Raw genomic sequence first — 13,952 nt, 5'->3', positions numbered from 1 at the left:
CGTCAGAATGTGAGTTAAAGTGCTTGATGGATTATTTATTACAAATGCACAGCTTTGTGCTTCACAAGACAATAATTGATGGACTGGAGTCATGTTGACTACTTGTGGATTATTATGATGTTTTTATAAGCTGTTTGGGCTCACATTCTGACGGCACCCATTCACTAAACAAGATCCATTGGTGAGCAAGTGATGTAATGCTAAATTTCTCCAAATCCCGATGAAGAAACAAACTCATCTACATCTTGGATGGCCCGAGGGTCAGTAAATTTTCAGCAAATTTTCATTATTGGGTAAACTATTCCTTTAAGCCCTTCTAGATGAGATTAATAGGCATGTCACTGTCACATTTACATAATTTTAAGTACCTCATCTCACTGTAAAACATGAACATAATTTTGTTTGTGGCTTATAAATGGATCTGACAAAGTAGCTGTCAAACTTTCCCTATTTTAATGCCCAGTATTTGAGACTGCACTCTGTGACACACAATGCAGACAAGCTGATGCAATCCTTCTTACTCTGCAATGTCCCTATACGCAATGGTATAGATTACAGAATCAGTCAGTGAGAGAGGAATTCACACCACTTAAATGTACAACATTAATTATTTACAGTATGAGTTTCATTTACCCAGACCCCAGAGGATCGGTGTGAGCACAATAATGAGAAAATACAAACACTAACCATCAAAAGTGGCCCCCAGTACACAAATGCATACATAGTCACATTTTTGACTACAATTAGTCAATAGGCACTTGAGTTCCTCATTTCTTCTTTGATCATTCTGCGATGACATGTCCGTGGAAAGTGGCATCTTGGCAAAGTTTATAGACAATCACAACAGCGCTGATAAAAGTGACATTTTCTATTTTCTTTTCTTCTTTGTTCACTCTTTATTTATTCTGGGAAGAGCACACTATGTGGTGAGATGTCAGTGAGCCTTTCATGTACTGAGATACACAAACCTCCATTGTTAAGAAAAATACTAACAAGTGTAGCTGGGCTGAACACAGGATTTGTGTATGAAGTAAAGTAAGCCATTAGGGGAAGAGATAAAACAGAGCTGTTTATCTCTCCTGTCACTGTAGGAAGAGGCTAACAAGGTCCACCATTCATTAACGATGGTTTAAATTATAAGGCCAAAAAAGTGCAGAGGTTAGTTAGGATCTCATCAGCTCCTGTTTGGGGTTTTCATGAGGAATAAATGAACATAGACGTCTGATCAAGCCAAGCTTTTGATCATGAATTCACTTTTTGGAAAATCAAAGGCAAACAGTCTGAGCCTTCGCCCTCTGATCCGGTTCAGCAAAATGCAACAAATTTAAACCCAAGTTCAGAAGATTGACCTTAAGTCTGGTGCTCCTCTTCCAATTACTCTGGCAAAAAGCAAGATTTGTGAACGATTTAGAAACTATATTGGTGTTTAAGACTTGAAATAAAATAGATGAGACGATAAAAACAGATGAACAGATGACACATTTCTTATCCATAACAAAATAATAATATATAATAATACATAGATGCTGTTCTTTTGATCTTTGTATCAAATGTATCATATTTTCCACAACAATATTAAGCAGCACAACCGTTTTCAACATTGATAGAAATAAGAACTGTTACTTGAGCTCCAAATCAGCATATTAAAATAATTTCTGAAGAGACTTCTTTCAAAAATATTTTCAAAACTTAGTGACCACAAAATATATATATTATGTATAATTATACTATGCTACATGTAAAAATTATTTTTAAAGGCAGCTCCTATTTAATGTGTTAGTAACATTTTAATTTAGCAAAATTGCTTAAACCCTCTGTTTAATCCACTAAACACAACATTTCCAAATGCAGCTAATTTCACTGAGAAGATAAAAAATAAATTTAGCACTAGAAAAAGAGAAATGGAAATGACCACAGAACACTGGATTTGCCTCAAGTAATTACTTTTGAATACTATTCATTTAAATGCAGAACACAAACTCGTTAAGATAATATTATCTATCTCAGTTTAACAAAATCAGGTTTGGGTCTAAGTAGTATGTGTAAATCTGTCGTAAAATCTAAGAGGAGTCTAATTGTGCGGGCGAGACTGCTTTGACCCACAAAGCTCTGCAGTCCCGACTTGAAGCACTTGCTTCGTTAATATGCTAATGCAGAAGATCAAATGAAGTTAAAAACACACATTACGACCCATATCTTTGCTTTCAGTGCTCAAATCAGCAGTTCCCATGTGACCTGAGGCCCACAAGCCATGTGGAGAGTGGTCTCTCTCTTCTCTACCCACTGGCCTAAGAGCATCTTACTCATTCTCTACAAACTAAACATGCTTTTAGATGGATGGAAAGATGGATGCCTGAAGAGAGAAAGGAAGCATTTTGTTGCCAGACCCCCTCCTTCACCTTTTTTAATGCACAGGTTTTCATACAAGTGCATTTCTGAAAGGTGAGAAACTTTTTCCCACTATTAATAATGCAACAACAGAAAGCCATACATACATTATATTAGCGCACAAATTCTCTAATGACATCTTTAATGACTAAAGTATGGAATAACTGAAAGCGCCATGCCATTAGCTCTGTAAAAAGAACTATACTTTCTACAGCCTACTTTGCAATTTTTCACAGCTAACACAGCTAAAATTTGCACTGCAAATAGTGACGTTACTAGTTTATCTACTTATCCTTTCATATGATATATTAATATGGTAATCAGCTAGCAAAATTTTTGAGTAGCTTGGCCAACACTGGTCTTTCTCAATGTTCTGAGATTCAGGCAATTGAAATCACTTTCGATTGTGCGCTCTCATTTTACTTTCACTTTCACTTTTGAGACTGCAATCACAAGGACTCTATACTATGGAGCGGCAGTACTTACCACACATTTGACAAGATTAGATGTTTGTCATTGGTGCTCAGGATCTGCAAATCATTCGTCATCGTCCTACCAGACATTTCTCCTTACTCTGTGTATGTGGTAAGTGAACTTTCATGTACTGTAATGCAACAGGCTAACATTACCGCTAGCAAGCGGCTAACATTTTAGTGGCTCCGTATAACGCTTACTTGTTTCACGCTTCGGGCACAAATGTAATGTACATTTATAACAATGTTATATTACCATCAAATTACATAGTATATTGGCAAATTACATATATATTGGCATCAAATTACAAAAAACTAGTTGCAAGGGTGTTTCTAATACAATGGCTGGAATACTGCCGGTAAATTAAAGGGGTCATATGATGCTGCTAAAAAGAACTTTATTTTGTGTATCTGGTGTAATGATATGTGTTTATGTGGTTTAAGGTTAAAAAAACACATTATTTTCCACATACTCTACATTATTGTTTCTCCTCTATGCCCCACCTTTCTGAAACGCATCGATTTTTACAAAGCTCATCGGTCTGAAAAAGCAAGGTGTGCTCTGATTGGCCAGCTATCCAATGCGTTATGATTGGCCGAATACCTCAAGCGTGTGACGGAAATGTTACATCCCTTACCATATTGTGATGCCTGCGGCAACCACATGTGACAACCCCGGGATGGACTCCGCTTCGTCCACGGTTAAATCCGATCCGGCGATCCACAGAGCAAAATTGAAGTATTTCCTCAGCGACCAGCACGGATCAGCTCCAGGCATGACAAAGCGATATAGTCCTCTTTTGGAAGGCCAAACAAAGTAGTTTCGCTTTCACAACGAAACACACAGCGCCTTCACGACATGGCGGCGGCGGCAACAACAGTACTACAGTGAGAATAAAAGTTACAACTTCTTTCTTTGCGTGAACTTTGCGTGGGCGCAGTTATACAAATCTTCCCACATAGTGATGTAGACATGTGGGGGCGTGTTAGAACGAGCCGTTTTAGGTAGGTGTGGCTGACTCTTAACTTTTATAAAGAATATCTCTCTGTTGGATTAGAGACTTTAGTCTTTGCAACTTTACAGATCTTCTTTATGCACCAAGAGCTTGTAACACTCCAAAGAGAAAGGAAAAATTTAAATCGCATCATATGACCCCTTTAAGACATCGTTCTCTGTTCGGACTTCCATAATCAATCTATATTTTTTTTCTCTTTTGGAAAGTCATGGAAACGCTATTGTGAAATGTTTTCTTTTGCTATTGTAGCAAATTGTGGGGGGAAAAAAATAATATACAGTGGGTACGGAAAGTATTCAGACCCCCTTAAATTTTTCACTCTTTGTTATATTGGTCAAATTTGACCCAAAATTGGGTTGAAACAACCCAGCATTTTTTAGAGTGTAGTTGACTTTCTTTCTTTTGTGGAACACCAAAGAAGATATTTTGAAAAATGTTTCAACGTTGTTTTTGGCAGGGTTTTTATAGTTAACTAAAACTAAAAAAAATAATTAAACCATAAAAAAAATCTAATAACATTTTAGAATAGAATCAAATTGGTTGCCAAGGCAATAGCTCACATTTTAGTTTAAAAATGTAACTAAAACTGAAATAAAATTTTGAAAAATCTCAGTGATACTAAAATAACACTAATTTTTGGACCCCACTGTCATTCATTCGTTATATGAACTAAACCACTGAAAAATTCTTCGAAATATCTTTGTGTTCAACAAAAGAACGAGAGTCATACAGGTCTGGAACAACATGAGTAAATGATGACAGAATTTTCATTTTTAGGTGAACTATCCCTTTAACACACACACACACACACACACACACACACACACACACACACACAAAAGACAGTATACATACATTTAGCTGTGAGAGTAAAACTGTTAAAAAATTTTGCATATTTCTAAAAACAATACAGTAGACCAGCACAGCATAGTTTCGCTCGACTGGTGACTGTAAATGAGTCAGTGGGCAGCATAACTAGATTTTCTTCTAGCTGCGAGAGGCCAGTGCATTACAGACAAAGACAGAGACGGTGTGCATTTGTGCACATTAAAACCTCACACTTCTAATAACCACCTTAGTCTTAGCACAAATGAGTACACTTAGTCATGTCTGTGCATGGCAGTGTGTGTGATGGTATTGTATCACCATATGCGTGTGTGCGCATAAGCAAGAGTTGATGAAAGGGAGAGACTATAAGTTTGTGTGTGTTGGAAGGTGGAGGCCTGGATGAGATAAAAGGGATGTCTTTTGCTCTCGTTCCCTGCAGCCTCACAGGCGGCTACAAAGGCCATTCTTAACCCGTTTAAAAATTCAGTTGAACTGATTCAAAATAAAAGGCTGTGACCCTGTACACACTGAAGCCCAAAAAAATAATGAGCCATCATACACACATTAATTAGCAGACTGTCATTTAAAACCAACCATGTCACTGTGTCAAGGCTGTTTTATCCTGAGCAGATATGCCTTTAACTGGAAAACAATATCTAATCAGGAAATTAAAAAGACAATATAATTCTGCGAGAGCAGATACATCGAGTCATCTCAAGCTTGCAACGTAGGCTACTAACATCTTTATGAATAAAATAAAATATATTATAATTAGCCTACCGTCTACTGCCATGTCAACAATCCAGACTCTGCAACAATCAACAATACTCCTGGTAGATTAAAAGTTGGGAACGGAGAAGTCCCATTTTCCGCTTTTGGCGCCTTGAAAGGTGTTTCTTTAGCAGGTACATCCAGTGTGTAGTGCTCGACTCACGCGCGTCACAGTGTAAAATATGAGAGTACACACATCGCGCGCTGCTCATTCTTACACTGTCGCCCCCCCAGACTGTACAGACTGTACACTGCTTACCTCAACCAGCTCTGTTAAGAAGCCTTTTCAGATTTGTTAAGAAACCGCCTCTTTATTACATAATTTATGTAATATTTTTTTAAATATACGATCTCTTAAATAAAATAATTAAAACATACATCTAAGTGTATTATATATCATAAATAAATAACATATATGATTACTTAATGACACAGCCTATATAAAATGGGCTTTGATAATTGCCTCTTAAATCTACATATTTAAAAAGTAATTAAAATGTGCAATTCCCGTGGAAACCCCCTAGTATCGTGTACAAGATTATTTCTAATCGTTACATTTGTAACCGAGGGGTGTTTCGTGAGAAACAGTCGTCTGATTCTCTCTCACGTCCCCGCGGCAGAACGCAAAGCCTGTAATTAGTCTGTGAAAGGCAGCATGCACATTATGGGGATGTATTTCTGTGACCCTTCAAATGTTTCATCAAAGTTCGGAAAATAGTTTAAAATCATTATATTGTTAGCTTTATTGACTTTACAATTGTGTTATGCACGAATACCAGGCTGTAGCCTTTTACACTAACGTACAGTTTACAAAACGATTTGAAAATCCTAACAAATAACATACTTAACATTCGGGTGTCATTTCTTTAGAAAGCCATTGAAAGAAGCCAGAGCTATGGCATGTGGTCTTTTAAAAAGACCTCACTTACAAACTTTAAATGTACATTTTTAAAGGATATTGTGCCGTCAGAGAGTCATTATCACATAATAAACCAAGACAGGGTGATCAGGACACCGACGTGAAGCAGAGGTTTGAATCATCCTTAAAGTATTTGTTTTGTTAATGACATGGGCATGAAATACTGATTTGAGCTGAAATTGCTTTATTTTTTTAGAGAAAAGAGTGACGTGATATAAGCATCATGACTGAATTTTTTCATTTGATTTTGCTATTATATTCTATGATCTAATTAAGTAATGTATGTGGTGTTTCTTCAACTATGGGTTATTTTTTATTAAAACAAACAAATTTTAAATTATGTTCCTTTTATTTGAACATCATATTAATAAATGGTATAGTTAACTTTTTTCTGTCTTTATCATTTTTTGGGTCAGAGCACCGTGGTGCTAGGTTCCTCTTGGAATTGCTCAATTTATTATTATTATTATTCTCCAATAATATTGAGAGCCAAAAAATGCTCGAAAACTCATGAAACATTGCACATATTTACGTCTGATATAGTTTTCAGAAGTGGGTGTGGCAAAATGGCTTGATAGCGCCACCTATACACATTCAACAAAGTGCCCCTCGAGCTACGTTTCACGTACATGTACGAAATTTGGTAGACACATGTAACACACCAATACCTACAAAAAAGTCTCTTGGAATCCGAAGCCCAAAAGGAAGTCAGTTATTTTGAATTGTCTTAGCAAATTTTGTGTCGTTTAGCCATTTTCAGGCATTGTATTTTAACAAACTCCTAGAGATTTAATCATCACTAAATTTGGTCAGTGTAATCTAAAGGCCTTTGCGATGTTAAATTGCTAAGATTTTGAGTGTTTCGCCATGAAACAGGAAGTTGTTATAACTATACATACAATGTCCGATCTGCCCCAAACTTCAAATGTTTGATAAGATTCCTGGCCTGAACACATGCCCATGCCCATATTCAGTTATAGCCATAGCGCCACTTGCTGGCAACAGGAAGTGGCATGTTTTACGTTGTAACTCCTACTCCTAGAGATTTAATGACATCAACATTATATTTGGTCAGTCTAATCTAAAGGACTTTGCAATGTTAAAATGAGAAAATCTTGAGTGTTCGTTAAAGGGTGGCCTGACAAATATTTGATGTTTTGCCATGGAAAAGGAAGTTGTTGTAACTCAGCCATACAATGTCCAATCTGCACCAAACTTCACGTTTGGTAAGAGTCCTGACCTGAAGACATCTACATGCCAATATTCAGTTATAGTCATGGCGCCAGCAGCTAGCAGCAGGAAGTTTGGCACTTATAAAAGACTTTGACATATTTCTCCTATATTTACCACTTTAAATCCATAGTGCCCACTGTTCGCTATTTTCCTAAAACCACCAGGTGCGAGGGCCCTTTAAATGCTGCTTGCAACTTTAATTTTTTATTATTTTTAAAACGTTTCAAATTGTCTTATGAATAAATGTTAGCATTTTACCCTTTTCCCAGACCCAGACTTTGAAGCTTACAGAAAATTAAACAGTAACAATTTTATTATTTTGCTAAAAAATATATTAAATAACACTTCATTTAAACATTTAATCTCCCCGTCCAGTCCCATGCAAAGCATGCTGGGAACTAGAAATCAATCTGCAATTTTTTTTGTCAAAAGTGTCAAAAATTGAAGAAGCACATTCTGTTTACTTAATTTTCTTTTACATACTTTTCATGCTAACAGTGATTTACAGATTTCATTATTTCAGACCTGAATGACCACATCAGCAGGGCCTTTGCAAATATGGAAAAGTGAAAATAGGAGCCTGTTTATACAGATTCCTGACCCTCCACATTAGAGCAGCACAGTCCTTGGAAACAGAGTTAATTAGCCACAGCAACTAAACAAAGGCATGGTGTGTTTTGCCCCTGTGGTTTTTTAGAGGGGGGGGTTTGAGGTAGTGTGTGTGTGTGTGTTTGCTGGTGGTGTGTTATAGGTGACTTTTTTGGGCCGTGCACAATTAAGGTCTATAAGTAGTAAAGAGTGTTTGGAATTCTTACTTTATCCCCAGACCTGTAGTTCAAGGATTGGAACACAGCCACAGACCTCGACCACTACCATACGACAGCCATACAAGTACTGTAGACAGATGTCATAGCAATAAATAGAAAGGAGTGGTTACTTCAATGATTGTTCGTTTGTTCAGCTTTGCAATTAATCCTATATAGGACACGCATGGTCAACAGGAAAGATTCTCTTTTACATTGTATATTTTTCATTAGAGCTATTTTGCTATTGCCAGGCAATCATTAGTATTTACAGTCTGGCTCTCAGTGTTTATCTGAGTAAAACTGTATTTGTTCCTGCTGTGTCTGTGTTTGTGTGTGTGAGCATGTGACTGCAGCCTGAGCTAGTGAGTCCATATGTTTTCTTAGCTTATGTACAAAGCCATATGTTCCTGTATCATTTAGTGTTCAGAAAATGGCCAATAATCTGACACTTTACATCAGACCAAGGGTTTTTAAAACACATTCCCATAACTAGATTATCAACACGGTCAAATGTAGCATCATGACACCAGACATACACCTGTTCATTTCAGAAGGCAAGAGCTCTCTTTTAAACTGATATCAGTCCATGATAATTATTATTACTTGACCCTGATTTGTTTTTTAATTATTTCCTTCATAGTCACAATTATTACTATTATTTATCCATCTTTAAGCCTTTCCTACAAACCTCTGAACATCTCTGTTGTACTGTGTCGATCAGGTCTCAAAAATATCACCTTTGTGTAAATTGTGATAGGTGGCATAGTAGGTGGATCTATGTAAATGAGGTGGTCCTGTGTTTTATGAGGTGACCAGAACTCTCAGTCCCAACAGTCTGCAGGAATCTCAGCATCACCACCACAACTGGAGCACATAGTGTCCTTTTTAGACACTGAGATTTTTTTTTAATATATATTGATGAAGACCAACATTGACAGATGTGACACTAGCTAATGTCACACTTTTATTTACATAACATAAGGCATATGTCAGTTTTTAGGTCTATGCTCAATTCTCTAGCTTCTGTTCTGGCTGGATAGAGGGATTTCCCTCTGTAGTTTCTTAGTTATTCCCCCAGCATTGATAATATACAAACATCATGCTTTTAGAGATAAACTTGCGCCGTTTTCTCCTTTTTTGGAGTTCTTTTCTGACTGTGGCAGCATTTCAACCTGCACCAAACCGATACAGCCTCTACTCTGGACCCCATCAACAGTACAACTCAGCGAAACCGACAGCCAGGCATAAGTGAGTATCCATGAGCAAAATATTTATTCTCTTAATTGATGGCACAGGTGGCCAAAAAGCTGTTGGATGTTACTAAATAATTTCAGACACATCTAGGAGGCAAAAAAGACTGTTCCATTCCAGTATCATGTAAGATACTGCTTAAGATTGTAGTTAAGAGAATATGACATAAGACCACTTGTCCAACTCTTCCTGTACACTAAATACAGTACATGTTGAGTTAACATTTTCCAGTTTGGTATTACAGTTGGGTGTAAGCTGTGTGGTTTACACTTTGGTACATTCATAAATCTCCTTAAATTTGGTGAATTCATAGAGAATAAAATGTTTTCAAAAAGGTTTTATACATTACATTAGTAAATGCATTATGTATCATCAACAACAAATAATAATTTATACAGAATGTATTAATGTTATTATGTATTTTGTAATTGTTAGTAGAACTATAAAATAATGTTAATGTATGTAATTTTTAATGTTAAAATGTATATATACAAATAAATGCTGTTAAAATTCTGTTTATTGCTAGCTTGTGTTAACTACTGGTTGGCTAATGTTAAAATATAAAACTTTATTGTAAAAAGTTTCTATATTATTTATTTATTTATTATTTTATCTGATATAAATATTTAGGTAACATAACATTTTGAGCACAGCACAGCAAAAGGCTGATTCTATCAGTGTTGAGAGGGAGGGAATATTCATTTTTCTTGCTATTGACCACTTCAGTTATTGAGCGTTAAATCCCCCCATATATAACTTGTCTCTCTTCAGGAACCAGTGTGCATATGTTGTGGAGAAGACTGTCTCATTCACTATTAAGGTTGGAGCAGCTCCCTTCATGAAAGCAGAATACAACAAGTGTGCTTGGGGTCAGAAATGCCCAACTATAAAGTAAGACATCTATTAATAATTGTTTAACTGTCATACAATTAATGTTTGTATAAAAAATGCATTTGTTACATTTAGCTCATTTTGTCACCCTGTCTGTTCTTACAGGTATCATATGTACTACAAACCCATGTATAAAGTTGCATATAAGACTCTGACAGAGCTGGAGTGGAAATGTTGTCCTGGATATGCAGGTGTTGGTTGTACTGCAGGATATGGAATGAAAGCAAGGCCCCTATTCAAAGGACCACTGTCTCCACAGAAGGGTCCTATGCCTCGTTTTAAAGGGCCCATGCCAATGCAGAAGGGTCCAATGCCTCCTTTTAAAAGACCTATGCCAATGCAGAAGGGTCCTATGCCTCCTTTTAAAGGGCCCATGCCTGCACAGAAGGGTCCTATGCCTCCTTTTAAAGGGCCTATGCCTGCACAGAAGGGTCTAATGTCTCCATTTAAAGGGCCCATGCCTGCGCAAAAGGGTCCTATACCTTCCTTTAAAGGGCCAATGCCTGCACAGAAGAGTCCTGTGCTTTCTTTTAAAGGTTCCATGCCTATGCAGAAGGGTCCAATGCCTTCATTTAAAGGTCCCAATCCCTCTCAAAAGGGTCAAGTGCCTTCATTTAAAGGCCAATTTCCACATCCCAGCTTCAATGGAAACCCCTGGAATCAACCACAAGCACCATCTAATGGCATGAATGAATGCACTAATACTGGGCCCTCTTCCCAAGATACCTCAGTTGAAACTTATCGAGACCAACAGGAACCCGAAGTAGATTATCCTGAACCGATGCCAGGGCCTCAAGATCTTGGCCATGATTTAATTCCAGAAGAGAATGAGCAAATCACAGACTATCAGAATCCTCAGCCAGATCACCATAGTTCTATACCAGAACATAGTGAGACAGAGCCTGTTCCCAATGCACAGGCGCCCTCTGGTGGAAGTGAAACAAACCAAGGTAAATAAGCTATATGTTACAGTTACACACACACTAGTATATAAATGTTTTTGAGTCTGCATTTCTTTGTACAAAATAAAGCTTTGAGTGTGTCCAGACTAACTAAATAAATATAATGCATTCACAGATCATGATGAAAACAGTATCGAAGATGAGCGTTTGGATAGGATAGAAGAGGATGTGCAGCGACTCTCTCTTGGCTTTGAGACTCTCCGTGGTACAGTGACAGGCCTGGAGGACAGCTTGCGTGCTTCCCTCCGTGAAGACGCCAACCGAATGTTGACTGCTCTCATTTCTGCAGGACCCAGCCCTATCGTCGCTCCTTTCCTATCCAGGGACTCTTCTGTGGGTTTTGGCGATCTGCCTGGAGGTGCACTGGATATTGACGGTTCAGATGTGGTGAGGCAGTTCCCAAACTTGGTTGATTTGACTGAAAAGGTTTCAGAGCTACGAGCAGAGCTCGTGGCAAAGGCATCTGAGCTTGAAGAGTTGAGAGGAGCAGTCGTAGGTCACAACAACACCCTTCAAAGACTATCAAATGGGTCAGTGAACCTTACACAAACGGACTTTCAAAAGGCCCTGGAGACAATGGTGGAGTCCAAAATGAGTGAAGCTCGGGTGGCCATCTTAAATGGCTTTAAAAAGCGTGTGGAGAGTGCTGAGGAGCGATGCGAGGGTCGTATGGCAGAGGTGCGGCTCCAGTGCAAGGAGGAACTTTTGGATGGACAAGAGCAAATTGAGCAAGTCCTAGACATAAGGGCCATAGGATTGAGGACAGAACTTCAAAAACTGCAGGCTCAGCTTCAAGACCTGGAGCCTGAAGAGGGTTGCTGCATTGCCGTATCAGGTCTAACTGAAAGGCTCATTCATGTGGAGCAGTCAGTGGGTGGCTTGAATGAGTCCCAAATACACTTACGTGCCGAACTTGCTGGACACAAGGACCATATAGAGGGCATGTTGGAGGGTCGGCTGGGCTATGTGGAATCCAAGATGAACATTGCATTAAATCAAGAGGAAGCAAGCATTAACAAAAGAGTGCCTAGCAACCTGGAGGGGAAGCTTAAGGCTCTTGAAAGTCGTCTTTTGGCTGCAGTGGAGGAGCTAGGTAATGTCACAGCACCAACTTTGCTAGAGGGTCAGGCTGTGCCCACACTGGAGACAGAAGTAGAATCGCTCAGAAGAAGAGTGGAGGATGATTTGGATCGTTTACAGAAACAGCTCAAATCCATAGAGGTCATGTGTACTTCATCTTGTGTTCCACAGCCTGTTCTTACAGGATATGTAGCTCCTTTGGGAACTGAGGAGGAGGGAAGTGAGGACAACCGCAAGGAAATGAATGGGAAACTTGATTTACAAGTAGAGAGATTGAACAACCTCATTGCCACTCTACATAATCTTCTTGTCCAGTTGGCAGAGAAACAGGGCGAGGTAGGTCTTCAGGGTGAGGTGACCCTGCTGAAAGTTAGTGTGAACTCCGTTAACAGGTCTCTCTGTGGCTTGCAAGAGTCTCTTGGCTCTGTGATCAGAGAGGTTGTCCAAACCAACCTCACCTGGCAAGAAAGAGAAGAAAGGCTTGCACAGCAGGTGAAGGGTGTGGTTCAGCTGGTGGGACGACAGGCATCTATGTTGGGTACTGGGGAGCGAAAGTTGACCCGTTTGAAAGGGGAACTCCAGGATCTGCAGCGCAGAGTGGCTGGAGAGCTCCAGGGTTGCCATTCCACTGCCCTGGGTGTCCAGAAGGAGGTGACAGAAGTCGGGGGTCGTGTTGCTCGCGTGGAGGGTCAGTGTGGAGGCCTGGCACACCTAGCTGACGACCTAGAAAGAATTCGTGGAGAGCTGGAGAGACACTCTGATGGGTATCTGTCTCATGTAAATAGCACCCTTGTTAACCATTCTCACCAGCTGTCCGAACTCAGAGATAGCATCCAAAACTGCACTGGACCATCTGGGTCTACTCGGATAGCTGGGGACAATTTAGCTGCAACACAACAAATGGCAGAACAACACACAACAGAACCGACCCATCCCAGAGGAGACCAGTTTGCAGTCCCCACACAGTACAGAGGTGACCAGTAATTCAAGTGCACTTTATAATGTGCAGACAGTCTTTACTCACAGATACTATTATATAGTGTCTTTCTCAGGAGACTCTTTTCTTACCAACATCTATTGTATGATCAGTGTTGAAATTCAATCTTCCAAGACTGTGGTGCTGCTGGTTTTCTTTTGTTTGTTTTTTTTATTTTTACGTAGTGTTTTTAGGGTTAAGTATATTAAATGTCTTACCGTGTTCTTGTGAATATTTTTATATGAGTTGGATGCCTGTCTTTTTTTATTGTAGGACTTTTTTAAATTAGAGAGAGACTGTTGTTTTCATTTAGGTGATTCAACATTTCTGGAACACAACTTTTTTTGAACTCTTGTGT

The 13,952-nt window shown here is 38.7% G+C and overlaps 1 protein-coding gene across 1 annotated transcript; it reads left to right on the top strand.

Annotated features, from left to right (window-relative positions):
• The first annotated feature begins 9,533 nt into the window (after nt 1-9,533).
• LOC107550125 (EMILIN-3-like) lies at nt 9,534-13,602 on the top strand. Its single transcript, XM_016231354.1, has 4 exons — nt 9,534-9,682; nt 10,457-10,576; nt 10,682-11,526; nt 11,654-13,602. Exons 1-4 carry the CDS (start codon nt 9,534-9,536, stop codon nt 13,600-13,602), a joined length of 3,063 nt encoding a protein of 1,020 aa, XP_016086840.1.
• The last annotated feature ends 350 nt before the right edge of the window (nt 13,603-13,952 follow it).

Source organism: Sinocyclocheilus grahami, unplaced genomic scaffold (assembly GCF_001515645.1).
Source record: "Sinocyclocheilus grahami isolate Dianchi unplaced genomic scaffold, SAMN03320097.WGS_v1.1 scaffold16.1, whole genome shotgun sequence".
In the NCBI taxonomy this organism is placed as follows: Eukaryota; Metazoa; Chordata; class Actinopteri; order Cypriniformes; family Cyprinidae; genus Sinocyclocheilus; species Sinocyclocheilus grahami.
The sequence above is the reverse complement of the archived record's forward strand: the minus strand, read 5'-3'. Positions and strand labels throughout refer to the sequence as shown.